We start from the raw sequence: 22,005 nt of genomic DNA, 5'->3' as shown, positions 1-22,005 counted from the left end.
ACCTGCATGTCTTTGGACTGTGGGGGAAACCGGAGCACCCGGAGGAAACCCACGCGGACACGGGGAGAACATGCAAACTCCACACAGAAAGGCCCTTGCCGGCCCCGGGGCTCGAACCCAGGACCTTCTTGCTGTGAGGCGACAGCGCTAACCACTACACCACCGTGCCGCCCCCTGTGCCATTCTTGAGGTCTCAAAGCATTTATAACAAAAAGTGAGGCCATGGTTCTGCGTATCTGCTTTAAGGGGCCCAGCAATGGCAGTGCTGAGGCTTGAACCCCTGACTAGTAAACCAGAGCATTAACCCCCTTGAGGCACCACTGCCCCTGAGGCAAAAACAGAATGGTGCACGGGTCACAGCCATGTTTTACATTTAAATGTCTTGTCATTTCTTATTTTGATGTGTAAAATGTAGATGCGAGCTCCTTTGGAGAGAGAGAGAGAGAGAGAGAGAGAGAGAGAGGAAAAAAGGAAACTTTGACCAGCAGCTGTATTCTAGTAATTCTGTCTGGCCAGCGCGCGCGCTGCTGCTGTGCTGGCATATGGCGGTCACGTGAACACCTCTGCTTCTTAAAGGGGCCGCCTGCTCAAAAAAGCTCGTTTTTCCAGCCATAGCACCATGTAAGAAGCATCAAGACTCGACTGATTTTTATTTTATTTTATTTTATCGAACAAGTATACACAGATCAACACGTCGGGCATTGTAATATACAGCCACATGTTAGGAATTGCTCTTCTTGAGTTTTAATCTCTCTTTGGTGAGATACCAATTGTTGGTAAGTTTTCTTTTGTTACTATTAGATTTATACAGAAGACTTTTTCACAACAGTTTGAAATACACTGTCATTTTACTAATAACGTTAGAAAAACTGAAGAAAAGTCTTCACTGTGTAAAAGCATTTGGGTACGGAGCTTTCCATGTGAAGACTGGAACCCGACTCTGCCTCTGGCAAAAGAGATTTATGTGCAAGAAGGATATTTTACATCTGGACATCAGGCAGTCCAGAGGAAATTGCTGTTCTGTTTTATTCATGCACAACTTCAAAGTAACCTAAAAAGAATCCAGTGCACAGTTCAAGCAAGGGAACATGGACCTTCAAAAACATCGTAAACGTCATTCCTTAATGTCTCTCCAGCCCCCATACAGCATTTCTATTGTGCAGATGAATATACACTGATCAGCCATAATATTATAATCATGTAGCTCCCCTTGTGCTGCCAAAAACAGTTCTGGTTCATTGAAGCATGGACTCTACAAGAAGAAGAAGAATGCCTTTTATTGTCACTGCACAAATGTACAGCGAAGTTTAGTTCATCATAGGAGAGCAAAGCCGCTGCATACGTGCACGCCGCCACTCTTGGGCACTTCACGTCAAGGCTGTCCCATGTTAACCTAACTGCATGTCTTTGGACTGTGGAGGAAACTGGAACAGACACAGGTAGAACATGCAAACTCCACACAGAAAGGCCCCCGTCAGCCGCTGGGCTCGAACCCAGAACCTTCTTGCTGTGCCGCCTTTTTTTTTTTCCCCAAGACCTCTGAAGGTGTGCTGTGGTATCTGGCACCAAGGCATTAGCAGCATTAGTCCTGTAAATTGCAAGGCGGGACCTCCATGGATTAGGCTTGATTGTCCAGCACATCCCACCCCACAGATACTCGATCGGATTGAGATCTGGTGAATTTGGACTCTTTTGCAGCGTAGCAGGGTGCATTATCCTACTGAAAGAGGCCATTGTCATTATGGAAGATAGATTGTTCCCATCAAGAGGTGGACTTGGTCTGCAACAATGTTTAGGTAGGTGGTACATGTCAAAGTCATATCCACGTGAATGCCAGGACCCAATGTTTCCCAGCAGAACATTACCTAGAGCATCATGCTGCATCCGCCTTACTTTCTTCCCATCTCTTCCCCAGGTAAACAATACACATGTACCCAGCCACCCGGTGATGTAAAAGAAAGACCAGGCCACCTTCTTCCATTATTGCTCCATAGTCCAATTCTGGGGTGGCACAGTGGTGTAGTGGTTAGCACCGTCACCTCACAGCAAGAAGGTCCTGGGTTCGAGCCCAGTGGCCGACAAGGGCCTTTCTGTGTGGAGTTTGCATGTTCTCCCCGTGTCTGCATGGGTTTCCCCCACAGTCCAAAGACATGCAGGTTAGGCTAATTAGTGGCTCTAAATTGACCGTGAGTGTGAATGGTTGTTTGTCTCTATGTGTCAGCCCTGCGATGACCTGGCGACTTGTCCAGGGTGTACCCTGCTTCTCGCCCATAGTCAGCTGGGATAGGCTCCAGCTTGCCTGCGACCCTGTACAGGATAAGTGGCTACAGATAATGGATGGATGGAGTCCAGTTCTGATACTCATGTGCCCATTGTATGCACTTTCAGTAATGGACAGGGGTCAGCTTGGGCACTCTGTTTCAGTCCTGCTCCTGTGCAGCCCCCTATGCAGCAAGCTGTGATGCAATGTGTTCTGACACCTTCGTATCATAGACAGCATTAACTTTTTCAGCAATTTGTGCTACAGTAGCTCTTCTGTGGGATCGAATCAGACAGGCTAACCTTCAATGAGTGTCCATGACCCTGTCACTAGTTCACCAGTTGTCCTGCTTAGACCACTTTTGGTAGGTACTAACCACTGCCTACTGGAACACTAGGAAGACCTGCCGTTTTGGAGATGCTCAGACCCAGTCATCTAGCCATCACAGTCTGGCCCTTGTCAAAGTCGCTCAGATCCTTACACTTGCCCATTTTTCCTCTTTCCAACACGTCAGCTTCAAAAATTGACAGTTCACTTGCTGCCTAATATACCCCACCCCTTGACAGGTGCCATTGTAATGAGGTAATCAATGTTATTCACTTCATCTGTCAGTGATCATAATGTTATGACTGATCACTGTATAGCTCCTGGGCATGATAACAGAACAAGGAATGTTAAAGTAAACTTGTATATAAGCCGCTTATTAAGTAAACAACTTTTAAAATTTTCCGACAATGACTGTAATGAATCCAGTGAAGTCTGCAGTGATGCCATCTTTGTTGTTTCAAGACTAGTTGTGTTTGTATGTTGATATAAATGTCTGTGTGCTGCAAAAGGTTCTTTTGCAAGCTAATAGCAAGTGATTTCAAATATGTAACCGTCATGTAAACGTGAACTGTGAAAATTTTTACATGGATTTAGAAATCAGCTGAAAATGTGACTATGAGACTGAATATATATGATAACTCTTTTAGATATGCAAATGATAAGCATATGTAGGGACAGGTGTAGTTTTATTTGAATACATTTTTCCAAACAAAAATAGGATTTTTTTTCCCCTGTCAGTTAGCAGCACTGTCACAGAGTCTGTTCTCCAGTAATAATATGATCATTTTAAGTTTTAATGTGGGAATACTATTTTCTGTAAGGTCTAAAAATATGAGCATTATATACAGTACTGTGCAAAAGTCTTAGACACATGTAAAGAAATGCTGTCGGCCAAAAATGGCTTAAAAATAATGAAATGAAATGTTTCAACATTAAAAAATTACTATAAACAGCAGTAAGCCATAATAAATGAAACAAAGTCAATATTTGGTGTGAGACGACACTTTGCTTTAAAAAAAATAGTAGTCTCAGGTACAGTTAGTGCAGTTTTATAAAGAAATGAGCTGTAGGTTTTACTGAGCATCTTACAGAACCAGGGGCGGCACGGTGGTGTAGTGGTTAGCGCTGTCGCCTCACAGCAAGAAGGTCCTGGGTTCGAGCCCCGTGGCCGGCGAGGGCCTTTCTGTGCGGAGTTTGCATGTTGTCCGCGTGGGTTTCCTCTGGGTGCTCCGGTTTCCCCCACAGTCCAAAGACATGCAGGTTAGGTTAACTGGTGACTCTAAATTGACCGTAGGTATGAGTGTGAATGGTTGTCTGTGTCTATGGTGGGGTTTACATTAGACCGTATCAGCGGATCATCAGATTAATGTTTTTAAAACGATTAGCGTGCACACAGCAACACCAATACACGATTCGCGTGCACACAGCAACACCAATACACGGATACGCTCGGCTCCGCAGGCATCCTGCGCTCCAAATCACTCCGCCCTGAACAGCGAGTGCCCTCTGGAGGGTGCGCACTCACTCTGGCCCTGCGCAGCTCACAGAGCGCGCGAGTGGAGTGCACGAGCAGTGATTCGGGACTGAGCCGCTGTGTGTGTGATCCCAGCGCATATCACTTACCACTTGCAAGTGGAAGGATGGCAAGCCTAAAGACAATCATAACTACACAATGGGCAGTATTTGCAGTATTTTCATACTTTTATACTCTTTAATGAAAGGTGATACAAGGCGGAAGTCCGCGCCGTTTTTCAGCAGTCGTGTCACATGACCAACGCCAGCGAATCAGGAAGGTGGATGTCACAGTGACGTTGTCCAATGACGACGCCAGCTAGAGCTCAGCACAGCGTATCCGCGTATCCTCAATGTTTACACAGACCGGACCAGACACGATCTGGATTGAATACGTGGACCCTGGCGGATTCCCGTTTCCCGACGTTTCCAGGTGTTTTAATGTAAACGGACAGTGCATCCGCGAAGAAAACGAGACAGATACGGTCTAATGTAAACTTGGCCTATGTGTCGGCCCTGTGATGACCTGGCGACTTGTCCAGGGTGTACCCCGCCTTTCGCCCGTAGTCAGCTAGGATAGGCTCCAGCTTGCCTGTGACCCTGTAGAACAGGATAAAGTGGCTACAGATAATGAGATGAGATGAGATCTTACAGAACCAGCCACAGTTCTTCTGGACACTTTGACTGTCACACTCGCGTCTTCATTTTGCACCAAAACCCAGCAGCCTTCATTATGTTTTCTTTTTTAATCTGAAAAGTGCTCTCTTATGTAATATGCTGCTCAGACACAAACTTTTTTTTCTGTAACATTTAATTTTGTGCTGGAAAACGAACGTTTGGACTCTAAAATGTTTTTGTACTGACTCGATAATGTAGAAGTCATAAAATAGAAATCTATAACAAATTTACAGGGGGCCTAAGACTTTTGCAGAATACTGTGTAGTAATTAGAATAAAAATGTATTAGTACAATTGTAGGATATTTCTTTGAAAGAATATAAGTTGTATTGGTGGAAAAATGGGAATAATTGTATATATACAGTGAATAATAGGTATTTATTTTTAATAGCAATCATTTTTGCTCACTTTCATGACTGATGGCAATCATTTTGGACTGTCGAATAACTGTTTGTGTATCTAATGGAATACTATATTTCTCTTTTTTAGGAACCGCCTTTGACATCGTACATGACAGTGTATGTTAAAACAAATAATTTAAACTTTTAAGACTGACTGTCTTTGGCGACCATAGACAGAACTGTAGCTTCTCAGATTACTTATCTTCTAGTACTGAGAGAAAAGCCTTCCCAGTTGGAAAAATCAAGCTCACACTCAAGGCGGAGATAAACATTGCTCCAAATGGAGTCTGGTTGAGTTGGAATCATTGGCAATAAGGAAATTGTGACAGTATGATGAATCTGCAGATTCCGTGCTTCGTGAGCAATCTAAAAAAAGAGGCTTGCTAAACTCTGGGTTTCAGTGTTTGACAGAATGAGGAAAATCCACATGAAGGGAGATGTGTTTTGCACCCTCGTCTTGCTGGTACTAATCTGTATACTGTGGTACGCCCACCAGAGTTTAACACCTATCTGGGAGACGGTGCGTATCGAACATGTCTCTAGCAGCTCTCGAGCACTTCTTGGTGCACCAACAAAAGGAACCTCACTATCTTCTCAAACTTGTAATTTACCTCATTGTGACCATAAGCCAACACTCCAGTTACAAACCAAATATAAACCACAGACTAAATTAAAATCTCCAAAAAGCCAAGTTAAGTCAAAGAAAAAAGATGGGAGGAAAAAGCCTACGGCAAAAACTACTACTGTACCCACTCTTCCTCAGTTTGACTTTGAGGATTACCTTCGCAAGAAGGACCAGCGGGAGTTCAAGATGCTCATTGACCAGCCAGAGAAATGCAAAGGACCTAAAGGTGCACCATATTTGCTGATTGCCATAAAATCAGTAGCAGTAGACTTTGACAAGCGACAGGTTGTACGACACACCTGGGGCAGAGAAGGTGTAGCCCAGAATGGATTGAACATCAAGACTGTTTTTCTTCTTGGAGTACCCCAGAATGTTACAGCGCTTCCCTTGTGGGACAGGTTGTTGGCATACGAGAGCCAAACGTTCAAGGACATTCTGCTCTGGGATTTTGAGGATACCTTCTTTAATCTGACACTTAAAGAAACCCACTTCCTTCAGTGGGTCAACTCAAGCTGTTCAAATGTGAAGTTCATTTTCAAGGGTGATGCAGACGTCTTTGTGAACATTGAGAACATTCTGGAAATGCTTCATGGTAGACAGGCTGACGAAGATCTGTTTGTCGGAGACATCATCTTCCACGCGAAACCAATTCGCAGACGTAGCAGTAAGTATTTTGTGCCTGAATTTATATATGGTCAGGGGCTCTATCCTTCATATGCAGGAGGCGGAGGTTTTGTCATGTCAGGCCACACTGCACTTAGACTGCATGGGGCTTGCAAGGAAGTGGAACTCTTCCCCATAGACGACGTCTTTCTGGGAATGTGTCTGCTCAGGATCGGTCTTAAGCCGAGCCGTCACGAAGGCTTTCGTACCTTTGGAATCGTGCGTCCATCGGCAGCGCCACACCTGCAGGTGTTCGACCCGTGTTTCTACCGAGAGTTGATGGTAGTACACAGCCTGAACGTGCCACAGATCTGGCTTATGTGGAACCTCCTACATGACCCCAGTGTACGCTGTCATACTAATCAAGCTCATATGGCTGAACCCTTTAAGTGGATAAAAATAACACCTAAACAAGCTAAGACTGAAGATTCCACTAAAGCCGACTATGACATGCAAGTGTTTGTGAAGCACTGAGAAGTTTATGCTGTGAAATGTAGATCAAAACTGAAGACTTGAATGTAAAGGGTTTATTATTGACAGTTTCAGCCTGAGATAATATTTCTAAACAACCACTGTGAGCAAGAATCACAATTTCCCCACTGTTTGAAAAGGAATTTTCCCTTCGGCTACTAATGGCACTGCTCTAATCTATAAAAACAAACTGTGGAGGCCAAGGAGATCAAGATCATCATTTTTTAGGAACAGTAAAGCCCAGGGGAACAAAACCAATTCTGCTTTATCAAAGCCCCCCTGGCTAAATCATAACGACAGGAATGTGGAATACTATAGATACTCAAATTATACCACTTATCATAGTTACTCTAAATAAGCATGGTTGTAGACTTTACATCCTTTTAGCTTTTACAGTTAACTTTGCTGGAAACATCTGCTGTTTTTTTGTTTTGTATAAGCCAGCTGGCTGCAAATATATGTTACTAAAGTCTGAGAATGAAAATTCTGTTAGGGTGATTCTCATGAAGACCTTCACATTAACAAAGTTTTTCACCTCATTTCAGTATTTTTTCAAGTTGAGAGCCTAAAATAGAGTGTGAACTTTACTATGTTGATCTTTTTTTAATGGAAAAATATTTTAATAGAATTTTATTCTTATTTGAGGCTTACATGATCCAGAATAATTCTCATCACCGTTACAGTAAATGAAGCTAGATCATGAGTTAAAATTTTTTTTTTGACAATTTATTTCATATTTCCACAAAATATCCCATTAAATGAACAACACAGTCCATGACAATTACTTTATATATTTTTTGACATTGATTTAAAGTTACGCAACTCTCATTACCGATACACAATATGTAATATATAATTTAATTTTTTAATTGATGGAAATGTTATAAGAATATGTTTGATAAAAAACTCATGTGGACAACAGGTGGAGAATATACTACAGAAAAATGAGCCAAAGTTATAATAGGATGAAAAACATTTTTAAAAATTAATCATTTTCCACGCATAACGGTAATGAGGAGATAATAAAACGGTAATGAGAATTAATGTGACGGTGATGAAACTTACTAGGTTAAACCAATTGAGTAACAAAACAGGGAACCAGAAACACAAGCAATTTACAATGAAACATTTGACAAGGAAACAAAAAACAGCATTGAAGACTACAATGTGACAATTTGAACTACTTTGGGCTGAAGCAGTTAATCCAGTCTTTGACCCTCATCCGGCCGGCCTTGTTCACAATGACCTTTGAAGACAAGACAGAAAACAAAGATTGTATTTAGTTATCTATCTATCTAGAACACTTTCACAGTAAGCCTTATATTGTGATAATCATAAAATATATTTTTTTATTTTTAAAAGTAATGAGTATTAAACCATAACGATAATAGACAGTGTAACTGAGGACAGATTTAGCAACATTAACATAAATATCACAAAGTAAGAGAAGAGTGAGCAACTGACCTTGTCTCCATTTTGAATCTTGTATCTGAAGTGATGCATCATGGGATAGCTGATCAATTTAAAGGCACGGTGTACTTTTTATAGGGGGGTGAAATCATGAAACGGTAATGAGAAACATTTGGTGCGGACAGTTATTTTGTTTAAAATCAAGTACCTTTTTTTGTTCAACACAAAAAATATTAATATTATGCATAAATATAGATGTTTTAAAATAACTTTACACTGTATTTTTTTTATATAATTAGGAATTTTTATATGATTTAAAGTAAACATTAAAAAAAGGGATGCGGACACATAACGGTAATGAGAATTTCCATAGATTTTTTTTGTTTAATTGATATAAAAATTAGTTTATATGATGAAAACCATTTGTCCATACAGTGCTCCCTATTTTCTTTACACAAAATATCAGAGTTTATATGAATTAAGTATTGATTTTGGAAAATGCGTCCTGGACATGTTCACTGCAGCTTCATGAGAATCACCCATTAATGCCCCAGCACTGAAGTTGAGCAAACACAAATGTATGTAACATTTTTTTTTAATAAAAAGAGAAAAAACCCAAACACTGCAATTTTGCCCATATTTATTACATCCAGTCTTCAAATATTATTCTTGCTGAACACACACAATGTTGAACGAACAAAATTAATGCAGTTTATAAAATTGCAAATGTCATGCTTTCAGTAGACCAGACGAGAGAAAAACTAGTCACAGCATTTTTGCATGGGTTTCCAAGGCCTTATCAAGCTTTTAGCCGGCCCTTTCAATTAATTATTCACCACAGCTAGAGTTATTGCCTTAAAAACAAATGAACAAAGAACCTCAACAGAATATATGCCTGATAAATACCAATGTTTTAAATGTTACTTGCGAAATACAAAAACATCACATCGCAATGAATCATGATTCACAATGTTTAATTAAAGAATCCTATTTCCAGAAATGAGCCAAACATACTCAATCCACAAAAAAAAAAAAAAAAAAAAAAAAAAAAAATCACTTTGGAGGATGGGGAGGGTGAAAAAACAAAATGGTCAGGAATACGATACATAGCATTTATGTGCATTACACTGAACAGAGGTTCCAATTCTGAATCGTTCCAATGCAACATTAAAACAGGAAATAAGAACGTTGATGAAAACGAAGCATTCACTTACTCCTGGCATTAGAAAAGATCCACCTGAGATTGGGCAGGCAATCAGCCCATCAAACTACTCTCTCCTAACGTTTTCTAAATGGTACGACAAAGTGGTTGTGCTGCTTCTTTTCAGAATTTCCTGGATGAACTTCGAAACTTGAGACTCCAGTTGTGCATATAAAAAAAAAAACCCTCGTATGAATGTAAAAGCCTTTCGTAAGAACTTGAAATCGATTCTATGAAAAAAGTGTGCATTTTGTTCTGTCGAAACGTCACAACCATCAGAGTCAACGTCGAGTCACGAAGAGCTGAACCACCTGCTGGGAATAATCTGGTGCAACAAATGTAAAAATGCGTCATTACAGGTAAACAAAACTTCCATAGTTGTACCAAAGTACTTTTTAACTTTAAATTGTGACTTAATTTCCTTTCATACATACTCATGTAGGTTGTTTTTTTTTGGGTGCAAGACGGCTGTAACAGACAGTCCACTGGTTTTACAGTTTAGCTGTACATGCTCAATCATACACAAAGCAGTTTAAATAATTTCATTACACTCAAGGTCAAGCTTGGTGGGAGAGGAAGAGGACAGCATTAACAGCAGTTCCAGTTTTGTTTTGTTTTTTTCCTTGAAGGTGGAACTTGCTGTAAGCAAGCGATAAATCTGAGAACATGAACCACAGCCTTCTTTCACACCTCATGTAAAGCACAGGATACCAGTCAATACCTGCATCACATACTGCAGTAGCCTGAACTGCAAAGATCTGTTCAGTGGAGGCTGCTACAGAAGAAACCACCACCACCACATTTCTAGCTCAAAGCATCTGAAACTTGCTCAGCTTTAATGTTTTTCCTCGAGAGAGACTGCAGCACAGTTTCTGACTTCCCTCATTAAACACAACTCTAAACCCGGTAATGAAACCATGAGGTGAATCCGGTATGCGTTATTGAGCAAGGGAACCACCAAGTAGTGCTGGACTATCAGACTCCACCCATTTAGATAAGCCATAAATACTAAAAATTCCTGCTGCAAGCACTGTAGTCATCTCACATCATCTTCCAACACTGATCAAACATGGGCTGCTGCTACAGCATCCATCTGAACCACCGAGGTTTGAAAGGACAATATGAAGCATTTTATGACGAGAAATTTCACGAGTTCAACATGATCTGAACCCACACGGTACCATGAGCTTAAAAGGACAAGACTTTAAGAATCCACTATTTACAGATCTGTACATAAACAGGCACAGCAGCAGAGTGCCGTGGGAAAACCTCACGTCTGTCTGATACAGAAACACCATCAGACCTCGCTGTAGACCAGAAAACAAGAGAAGAGAAAAAGCACAGAGCAACATAAAGAGAGGATATCTAGTAATAAAATACCTTTAAATAAGAGTAAGAGAGTACACCATTAATATACAATAAGGATTTCTGAGGAGTAACCAAAACAAAATATTTTGAAATTTGTTGAAAATTAAGATCTATTATCCTTCTTTCTTTGGCTAATGTTTTGGCGATTAAAAAAAAAACAATAATCAAGGATCAAGAGTTGAGATAGTTGAAAATTTCAGAGATCAAATCCACAAACAGGATGAAAGGGAGTGTAGAAAGTAGGAGGGGAAAAGAGAAAGAAAAAAGTACGCGAGATCCAGAAAGACCAGAGGATTTCATTAAATCAATGTTTCTCTGCTTTCCTCAGCTCTCACGTAATCTCCCTCCTACATTCAATAATCCCAACAGTCCGCAGAGGAAAGAAGTCAAGATGTCAATGGTCAAGTAAATATGCTGCATGTTTAGTGCAAATGTTTAAAAAAACAACAAAAAAAAACCCAAACAACGCTTTTCCTTACAACAGCACACAAAGATGATGCGCAACCAACCTACACTACCGTTCAAAAGTGTGGGGTCACTTTGAAATGTCCTTATTTTTGAAAGAAAAGCACTGTTCTTTTCAATGAAGATCACTTTAAACTAATCAGAAATCCACTCTATACATTGCTAATGTGGTAAATGACTATTCTAGCTGCAAATGTGTGGTTTTTGGTGCAATATCTCCATAGGCGTATAGAGGCCCATTTCCAGCAACTCTCACTCCAGTGTTCTAATGGTACAATGTGTTTGCTCATTGCCTCAGAAGTAGGGTTGCCAACTTTCTCATATCCAAACGAGGGACACTTTGTTCCAGGTGCAGACAAGTACCGGTACAGGCCCTGTACACGCACCCCAAAATAGTTACCGAATCGCCTTTAGGTGAGGGTTTCAAATGTAGGCCACTACAAATTCATTTCTAAAATAGAGCTTTTAAAAATTAATAGACCAATTAATGAATATTTTTAAAGTAACTTAATGCAAAATCTCATCTCATTATCTGTAGCCGCTTTATCCTTCTACAGGGTCGCAGGCAAGCTGGAGCCTATCCCAGCTGACTACGGGCGAAAGGCGGGGTACACCCTGGACAAGTCACCAGGTCATCACAGGGCTGACACAGACACAGACAACCATTCACACTCACATTCACACCTACGGTCAATTTAGAGTCACCAGTTAACCTAACCTGCATGTCTTTGGACTGTGGGGGAAACCGGAGCACCCGGAGGAAACCCACGCGGACACGGGGAGAACATGCAAACTCCGCACAGAAAGGCCCTCGCCGGCCACGGGGCTCGAACCCAGGACCTTCTTGCTGTGAGGCGACAGCGCTAACCACTACACCACCGTGCCGCCTTAATGCAAAATAAACAATTCTAATATTATTGTCTCATTTTTCTCTCTTAAAACTTTGGCCAAATAATTCATCAGGCCATATTTATGAAGGTAATGTCATAACCTGAAAAATGATTTGCTGTAGCTGTAAAACCCTGATATTTGCTTAACTGTCCATTTGAAAACCCTAAGAACCTTCTGCAATGCTTCATAGCAGAAGAAGAGAGAGACAGACATCACAAAGGCAGGAGTGAGGCAGAAAAGCTCCCCTTCTATAGGCTGAGGTCTATCCTGTTTCGGAAGGTTTTTTTTAAGCTATCTGCTATTCTTATCGAACAGTTAGGCTGTATCCACTGGCTGCACCATCTGCTCTAGTTTAATTTGATGCCTATTTTGTCAGTATAGCTTAAAAATTCAGGCTATGGCAGCCTTTGACAGTGAATGATTTTAAATCGCAGATGACCGCGACTCACGGTAATAACGCGATTTACACCATAGCATTCCATATTTCACCAAAAACTGCGACTGCGATTGGAATACGGGACGGGAGCTGTTCCTCGCGGGACAAATTAAATTCACCTAAAATTCGGGACGTCCCGGGCAAATCGGGACAGTTGGCAACCCTACTCAGAAGGCTAATGGATGATTAGAAAACCCTTGTACAATCATGTTAGCACAGCTGAAAACAGTTGAGCTCTTTAGAGAAGCTATAAAACTGACCTTCCTTTGAGCAGATTGAGTTTCTGGAGCATCACATTTGTGGGGTCGATTAAATGCTCAAAATGGCCAGAACAAATGTCTTGACTATATTTTCTATTCATTTTACAACTTATGGTGGGAAATAAAAGTGTGACTTTTCATGGAAAACACAAAATTGTCTGGGTGACCCCAAACTTTTGAACGGTAGTGTAATGCTAAGCTGAAGATTGCACTGCACAGGCAGAAGACCCATGCCGCGTACGCTGACGTCTGTACGTGAGAAACTCATGTGCCAAGAAAACATTCACAGCACTGAGACACCATCACTGTGCAACTAATTTGCGCTTGGAATAATGCACACCACACAGTCCTAACTTAAAAAAAAAATATCCATAAAGCAACACTTTATTCATGCAGTGGATGCTGTCGCGCCATGTGCGAGTTGTGTGTGCCATCACTGCCGTACTGAAATGAACAGAGTGTGTGTCTAAAGAGGGTGTAATGCACAGTACAGCATCCAGTGATAAAATGCAGGTCACATTCGCTCTGTGGTGTCTGTCGGACAAATATAGACCCATCATAGCTTCTCTAAACCTGTTAATGTATGCGCACAATACTTAGAGTTACAAATGCGTGTGTGTAAAAGCTTCACTGTGCTATGCTGACGCTGACACAGATGGAGGACGCAGGAGCAATGCAGTCGGTTGTGGGTGTTTCCGTAAAGGGGGTAAGGGAGGGAAATCCATCCTGGTGTGCAGCAGAAGGATGATGGCTGGGGAGCTCCCAACACGTGGCTCTCTAGCTTGTGTGATGGCAGCAGTGAGGGAAGGCACACTGCGCTGGTGGGCCCTACTGGGCAGGACGTGAATCTCAGTGAGCGCTTGGCTCGGCACGTGGGAGGCTGGCAGGGCGAGGGGCACCGTACAGGGTCACTGATGCTATGTGGTTATTCTGCATCACCTGAAAAATATCAGGACAGAGGCAACATGTTTCGTTGTATATCAAATACTTCATCGTGTGGGCAGAATTTCCTGAAAAGTCTACACTCACCGACCTCGAAGAACATCTGTACACCTGCTGATCCAATCACGTGTCAGCAGTGCAATGCATAAAATCATGCAGATACAGGCCAAGCGCTTCGGTTAATGCTCACGTCAAACATTAGACTTGGGGGAAAATGGCAGATCTCACAGAATTTATGTACAACAGTCTCTAGAGTTTACACAGAATGATACAAATAAAATTACCCAGTGAGTGGCAGTTCTGCTTTTCTGCTCGTCATGGTGATAAACAGGGGTCGTCGGAGTCACCGCAGACTTCCTGTCAGCTTGATCCAGTCTAACCCTTCTCATTTCCAACCACAGAACTGCCGCTCAGTGGATGTTTTGGTGCACCATGAGGTGTTAGCATTAAAGCCTGCTGTGCATTAAAATCCTGGGAGATCAGCAGTTTCTGAAATGGTCTGGCACCTGTCCTGTATCTGAATGAATGTATGCATTGTGCTGCCGCCGCCACCACATAATTAGCTGGTTGTATAAATGCTTGAATGAGCAGGTGCTCCTATTAAAAAGTGGCCAGGGAGGAGTGTACATGTTAACTGAAACGTGTACGAGCGTGCCTCACGTACCTCAAAGATCATCCTCTGCAGCCCGTAGCAGAATGTTGATCCAAAGGGATTGGTGTTATTAGCAGATGATGACCTGAAGAAAAAAAGCGGATCAGTAAATAAAACATTTCAAACTGCAAGAGTCCTCATCAACAACTTGAATGAAAGAATGTAGAACGTGTTGTTACAGTCTAATCTCTCCATCCACCGAATATAGCATCTGTAATGAGGGGGAAGGGGGGACAAACTAAAAAAAATAACCCGAAAGCCAAACGCAAAACTCCCTAAAAGTTGGGTATAGAATCAAACAGTTAAATATGCAACGAGACAACATGAATGTGAAACTACAGTACTGAAGCTGAATAAACTTTTCACATTTAGTCACTGCTTTATCCTGGTCAGGATCACGGTGGACCTGGATCGCATTCCAGAGACACTGGGCGTGAGGTAGGAATACATCCTGAACGGGATTGCCAGTCCATTGCTGTCACCATGCACACACTCGTTCACAGTAGGAGCAATTTAGTCACAGTTCATCTACATTCACGGTTTTGTGAGGTGGAAGGAAACCAGAGAACCCAGAGGAAACCCGTCCACACACAGTAAAAACTGCAACCCTAAACCACTGTACTGCCCTTAAGAGGCAGAAGAGAATTTTACCAAAGCTGTTCTTAAGTTGTTTGATCAAACTCCAGCTGCATATGGCCTTTTAATATGGTTATTTGGCACTCATGTGTAATCAAGCAGAAATTGAGGCATTTCTGTGATTAGGCGTCTACATTAATAACGCATCACCATAAATTCTCCCCTTTAAAAAAAAAAAAGTATTCCCATTTCTTAATGGAGTGATTACACAAATTTAAAGAAAATATCCACAAATACTTTTGACTGATAAAATCATGAATGCATTCTACAAAAATGCTGTACATTTTGCATCGCTGGTTATTGACGGCCATAAAGCCCACCCTTGGCCCGTTTTTAGTCATTTCATGTACAAAGGTTTGCTGTTCTTTTCTCAGCAGAGGAACAACCATGTGATAGGTTTTGGTCTGTCTGCACTCAAGGAGGTTGAAGGACAAACGTGTGTAAATAAATAAATAAATAAATATTTTTTTTGCGGTCCAAATCCTGTGCTCTGATTGGCTGGCGAGCGGGTCCGTATCTTACGGTACGGACCCCAGTTACGGACCTCTGGCGACTCGCTCGTTCACAACAACAAACATAGTAGCAATTTTCGTCAACATTTATTTTCGCATTTCTCAGGAGAATAGCATTAATTTTACATCATGGATAGTGATGACAGTCTTCACAGCGAAAGCGAGTTTTACTACCCTGAGGAAGAAGAAATAAAATAAACAAAACATTTCAGGAGAAAGCTAAAAATCTGTAACTTGCTAACACCGAGCAAAAACATGGCTGAATCCTGAATGACTCCTATTTGTATAAATAGGGGACTACATAGGCAGCAAAATGTAGTTTTTTTCCTGCCATGGAAGTGCACTTGTATACCGAGGAGGAAGCAATTTGCATTACAGCCGTGAATGAGGATTCAGAATGGCGGCTCGGTTTTCCCTTTCGGGCGCTCTCGTTTTCTGTTAGAATTTGGTAAATAAAAAAATAAATATATTATTTACCAGCTTAAGGTCGGTCCATATGGTGAAATACCGTGACCTCGGCCCAGAGCTTTCAAGACCTCGGTCACAGTATTTCACGATGCAGACCTCCCAGCTGGTAAATAACACACACACACAAAATAATAATTAAAAAAAATTTATATATATATATATATATATATATATATATATATATATATATAGGCACGGTGGTGTAGTGGTTATCGCTGTCGCCTCACAGCAAGAAGGTCCGGGTTCGAGCCCCGTAGCCGGCGAGGGCCTTTCTGTGTGGAGTTTGCATGTTCTCCCCGTGTCCGCATGGGTTTCCTCCGGGTGCTCCGGTTTCCCCCACAGTCCAAAGACATGCAGGTTAGGTTAACTGGTGACTCTAAATTGACCGTAGGTGTGAATGTGAATGGTTGTCTGTGTGTCAGCCCTGTGATGACCTGGCAACTTGTCCAGGGTGTACCCCGCCTTTCGCCCGTAGTCAGCTGGGACAGGCTCCAGCTTGCCTGCGACCCTGTAGAACAGGATATATATATATATATATATATATATATATACACACACATATATATATACACATATATACACATATATACACATATACATATACACATATATATATACATATACACATACATATATACATATACACATATACACTATATATATATATATATATATATACACATACATACACACACACAGTGGGGCAAAAAAGTATTTAGTCAGTCACCAATTGTGCAAGTTCTCCCACTTAAAAAGATGAGAGAGGCCTGTAATTTTCATCATAGGTACACTTCAACTATGAGAGACAAAATGAGGAAAAAAAATCCAGAAAATAATATTGTCTGATTTTTAAAGAATTTATTTGCAAATTATGGTGGAAAATAAGTATTTGGTCAATAACAAAAGTTCATCTCAATACTTTGTTATATACCCTTTGTTGGCAATGACAGAGGTCAAACGATTTCTGTAAGTCTTCACAAGGTTTTCACACACTGTTGCTGGTATTTTGGCCCATTCCTCCATGCAGATCTCCTCTAGAGCAGTGATGTTTTGGGGCTGTCGCTGGGCAACACAGACTTTCAACTCCCTCCAAAGATTTTCTATGGGGTTGAGATCTGGAGACTGGCTAGGCCACTCCACGACCTTGAAATGCTTCTTACGAAGCCACTCCTTCGTTGCCCGGGCGGTGTGTTTGGGATCATTGTCATGCTGAAAGACCCAGCCACGTTTCATCTTCAATGCCCTTGCTGATGGAAGGAGGTTTTCACTCAAAATCTCACGATACATGGCCCCATTCATCCTTTCCTTTACACGGATCAGTTGTCCTGATCCCTTTGCAGAAAAACAGCCCCAAAGCATGATGTTTCCACCCCCTTGCTTCACAGTAGGTATGGTGTTCTTTGGATGCAACTCAGCATTCTTTCTCCTCCAAACACGACAAGTTGAGTTTTTACCAAAAAGTTCTATTTTGGTTTCATCTGACCATATGACATTCTCCCAATCCTCTTCTGGAGCATCCAAATGCTCTCTAGCAAACTTCAGATGTGCCTGGACATGTACTGGCTTAAGCAGGGGGACACCTCTGGTACTGCAGGATTTGAGTCCCTGGCGGCGTAGTGTGTTACTGATGGTAGCCTTCAGTACTTTGGTCCCAGCTCTCTGCAGGTCATTCACTAGGTCCCCCCGTGTGGTTCTGGGATTTTTGCTCACTGTTCTTGTGATCATTTTGACCCCACGGGGTGAGATCTTGCGTGGAGCCCCAGATCGAGGGAGATTATCAGTGGTCTTGTATGTCTTCCATTTTCTAATAATTGCTCCCACAGTTGATTTCTTCACACCAAGCTGCTTACCTATTGCAGATTCAGTCTTCCCAGCCTGGTGCAGGTCTACAGTTTTGTTTCTGGTGTCCTTTGACAGCTCTTTGGTCTTGGCCATAGTGGAGTTTGGAGTGTGACTGTTTGAGGTTGTGGACAGGTGTCTTTTATACTGATAACGAGTTCAAACAGGTGCCATTAATACAGGTAACGAGTGGAGGACAGAGGAGCCTCTTAAAGAAGTTGTTACAGGTCTGTGAGAGCCAGAAATCTTGCTTGTTTGTAGGTGACCAAATACTTATTTTACCGAGGAATTTACCAATTAATTCATTAAAAATCCTACAATGTGGTTTCCTGGATTCTTTCCCCCCATTCTGTCTCTCATAGTTGAAGTGTACATATGATGAAAATTACAGGCCTCTCTCATCTTTTTAAGTGGGAGAACTTGCACAATTGGTGGCTGACTAAATACTTTTTTGCCCCACTGTGTGTGTGTGTGTGTGTGTGTGTGTGTGTGTATATATATATATATATATATATATATATGTGTGTGTGTGTGTGTGTGTGTGTGTATGTATATATAATATATATATATATATATATATATATATATATATATTATATATACATACACACACACACACACACACACACACACATATATATATATATATATATATATATATATATATATATATATATATATATATATACACACATATATACACACACACACATACACACCTATCTACATCTCTCTCGCTGTCTAAAATATATATTAAAACGTTAATGGGTAATGACGCATTAGATCACTGGTCAGAATAACCTTATGGAAGCAGAGATGCAAGTGAAGATAAATCTCAAGCCTTTAACTAGCCCAAACAAGTAGCAATCAGAACAGCATGTACCAGTTTCAGGGACGTCAAACAGATCAATCACCATGTCAAAAGTCTTGTCCATGGTCAGTACATACAACCCTGATTCCAAAAAAGTTGGGACAAAGTACAAATTGTAAATAAAAACAGAATGCAATGATGTGGAAGTTTCAAAATTCCATATTTTATTCAGAATAGAACATAGATGACATATCAAATGTTTAAACTGAGAAAATGTATCATTTAAAAAGAAAAATTAGATGATTTTAAATTTCATGACAACACCACATCTCAAAAAAGTTGGGACAAGGCCATGTTTACCACTGTGAGACATCCCCTTTTCTCTTTACAACAGTCTGTAAACGTCTGGGGACTGAGGAGACAAGTTGCTCAAGTTTAGGGATAGGAATGTTAACCCATTCTTGTCTAATGTAGGATTCTAGTTGCTCAACTGTCTTAGGTCTTTTGTCATATCTTCCGTTTTATGACGCGCCAAATGTTTTCTATGGCTGAAAGATCTGGACTGCAGGCTGGCCAGTTCAGTACCCGGACCCTTCTTCTACGCAGCCATGATGCTGTAATTGATGCAGTATGTGGTTTGGCATTGTCATGTTGGAAAATGCAAGGTCTTCCCTGAAAGAGACGTCATCTGGATGGAAGCATATGTTGCTCTAGAACCTGGATATACCTTTCAGCATTGATGGTGTCTTTCCAGATGTGTAAGCTGCCCATGCCACACGCACTAATGCAACCCCATACCATCAGAGATGCAGGCTTCTGAACTGAGCACTGATAACAACTTGGGTCGTCCTTCTCCTCTTTAGTCCGAATGACACGGCATCCCTGATTTCCATAAAGAACTTCAAATTTTGATTCGTCTGACCACAGAACAGTTTTCCACTTTGCCACAGTCCATTTTAAATGAGCCTTGGCCCAGAGAAGACGTCTGTGCTTCTGGATCATGTTTAGATGCGGCTTCTTCTTTGAACTATAGAGTTTTGTGATTTCCAATACAGAAGCATGCCTGTATGTGATGCAGTGCCGTCTAAGGGCCCGAAGATCACGGGCACCCAGTATGGTTTTCTGGCCTTGACCCTTACACACAGAGATTCTTCCAGATTCTCTGAATCTTTTGATGATATTATGCACTGTAGATGATGATATGTTCAAACTCTTTGCAATTTTATACTGTCGAACTCCTTTCTGATATTGCTCCACTATTTGTCAGTGCAGAATTAGGGGGATTGGTGATCCTCTTCCCATCTTTACTTCTGAGAGCCGCTGCCACTCCAAGATGCTCTTTTTATACCCAGTCATGTTAATGATCTATTGCCAATTGACCTAATGAGTTGCAATTTGGTCCTCCAGCTGTTCCTTTTTTGTACCTTTAACTTTTCCAGCCTCTTATTGCCCCTGTCCCAACTTTGAGATGTGTTGCTGTCATGAAATTTCAAATGAGCCAATATTTGGCATGAAATTTCAAAATGTCTCATTTTCGACATTTGATATGTTGTCTATGTTCTATTGTGAATACAATATCAGTTTTTGAGATTTGTAAATTATTGCATTGTTTTTATTTACAATTTGTACTTTGCCCCAACTTTTTTGGAATCGGGGTTGTAAATTACTCAACAAACAAACCCACCACACCCACAAGCATGTGAATATGCCTTAAAGGTAGCATATTGTACGCCTTTTCTACACATTGACACAATTCCCTGAGGTCTTAATGAAATGTCAGTGCCATGCTTTGGTCAAAATACCATAAGGATAAAGCACCACAGCTCCCTTCTCACCCTGTCTCAACAGCCCTCTTCGAAACAGCTGATTTGAGTGCCTGTTCCTTTAAATGATGAGCCCCACCCCCTCTTCCGCCAGCCAATCAGGTAGCATTTTCTCTTGAATATTCATTTGCAAAGACAAATATTCTCAAGGCGTGAGTGGAGACACTCAGATGAGGGGGTGGTATAATTCTAATGAGCTCCTCTTGTGACACAGAAAGAGGAGCCAAATCTGAACAGCTTGTTGAAGCACATCATCTGCACTAGGCAGCTCAAAAGAAACTAACTGGACGCCTTACTTTAGAGTTCGTGGGTTGGTCAGAACTCCAGATACCCAAAAGTATGTGCACAAGTACTGAGAAAGTGAGCTTTTCATAATATGTCCCCTTTAAAGGTTATGTGTTGATCAGGAAACAAAAATTACTGCACTAAAACTAAGGAATTATACCAGATGCTTAGAAAAATTAACCATTCATTAAATAAATATTGAAACAAGAGTGCTCTGAGAGCACAATACCTCCTGCTGGTAACTATGCCATAACCGGTAAAATGCGACTGAATTGAACGAAATTGCAGTATGCATATTACCGTCATATAACAAAGAATCCTGTCAAGTTTTGTGAAATTCCTCCAAAAATTGCGAGAGGATTTGATTTCAGAATGTGAGCACCCTTCCCGAGACGGACGGACGGACGGACATCGCCACGACTTAATACCCCCTTTCGGCCAACGGGGAATAAAAATTGAGGGAAGTTGATTTCAGAAAGCAAGCACACCTTGATGAAATTGCCAAAGTACAAGTTTGTTAATAATCAAGGGCATAACTCTGGTAAAACTTGCCTAAATTGAACGAAATTTCAATATGCGTATAACTGTCATATAACAAAGCCTTTTGCCAAGTTTGGTGAAATTCCTCCACAAATTGTGAGAGGAGTTGATTTCAGAAGAACGTACAAGTTATTTAATCAAGGGTCAAAACTCTAGTAAAATTTTCACAAACGAAATTAAAATCACAATATGGTATTACCGTCATATAACAAGGCCTTTTGCCAAGCTTCGAGAAATTCGTCCAAAAATTGCAAGAGGAGTTGATGTCAAAACGCAAGCACACCTTGATGAAATTGTGAAAGTACAAGGTTGTTAATCAAGGGCCTCAACTCTGGTAAAATGTGACCGAATTGAACAACAAAACACGTGTACTACCGACATACAACAATGCCTCTTACCAAGTTTCATGAAACTCCTCCAAAACTTGAGAGGATTTGATTTCAGAAGGAAAAAACTCATGAAATTGTCAAAGTCTAATTTTGTTAATCAGGGGCTGCAACTCTGGTAAAATGTGACCGAATTTAACGAGA

General features: G+C 41.1%; 2 protein-coding genes across 4 annotated transcripts in view; one reads left to right on the top strand and one right to left on the bottom strand.

Annotated features, from left to right (window-relative positions):
* The first annotated feature begins 620 nt into the window (after positions 1-620).
* Positions 621-8,950, top strand: b3gnt9 (UDP-GlcNAc:betaGal beta-1,3-N-acetylglucosaminyltransferase 9). The gene is made up of 2 exons (XM_060923804.1): positions 621-776; positions 5,266-8,950. Exon 2 carries the CDS (start codon positions 5,590-5,592, stop codon positions 6,937-6,939), a length of 1,350 nt encoding a protein of 449 aa, XP_060779787.1. The 5' UTR covers positions 621-776; positions 5,266-5,589; the 3' UTR covers positions 6,940-8,950.
* Positions 8,951-12,122: 3,172 nt separating this feature from the next.
* phaf1 (phagosome assembly factor 1) overlaps positions 12,123-22,005 on the bottom strand; it is a 31,080-nt gene continuing 21,197 nt past the window's right edge. For all 3 annotated transcript variants that reach the window (XM_060923805.1, XM_060923807.1, XM_060923806.1), the window contains 2 exons: positions 14,574-14,646; positions 12,123-13,906 (listed from right to left, as the gene is read on the bottom strand). In XM_060923805.1, coding sequence (XP_060779788.1) covers positions 13,817-13,906; positions 14,574-14,646 — 163 coding nt within the window. In that variant the 3' untranslated portion in view covers positions 12,123-13,816. The remainder of the gene's footprint in view (positions 13,907-14,573; positions 14,647-22,005) is intronic.

This window comes from Neoarius graeffei, chromosome 6, assembly GCF_027579695.1.
Source record: "Neoarius graeffei isolate fNeoGra1 chromosome 6, fNeoGra1.pri, whole genome shotgun sequence".
NCBI lineage: Eukaryota > Metazoa > Chordata > Actinopteri > Siluriformes > Ariidae > Neoarius > Neoarius graeffei.
The sequence above is the reverse complement of the archived record's forward strand: the minus strand, read 5'-3'. Positions and strand labels throughout refer to the sequence as shown.

What these genes read in the sequence shown, in the direction of transcription:
- b3gnt9 (XM_060923804.1), top strand. Translation starts at nt 5,590, where the DNA reads ATGAGGAAAATCCACATGAAGGGAGATGTGTTTTGCACCCTCGTCTTG.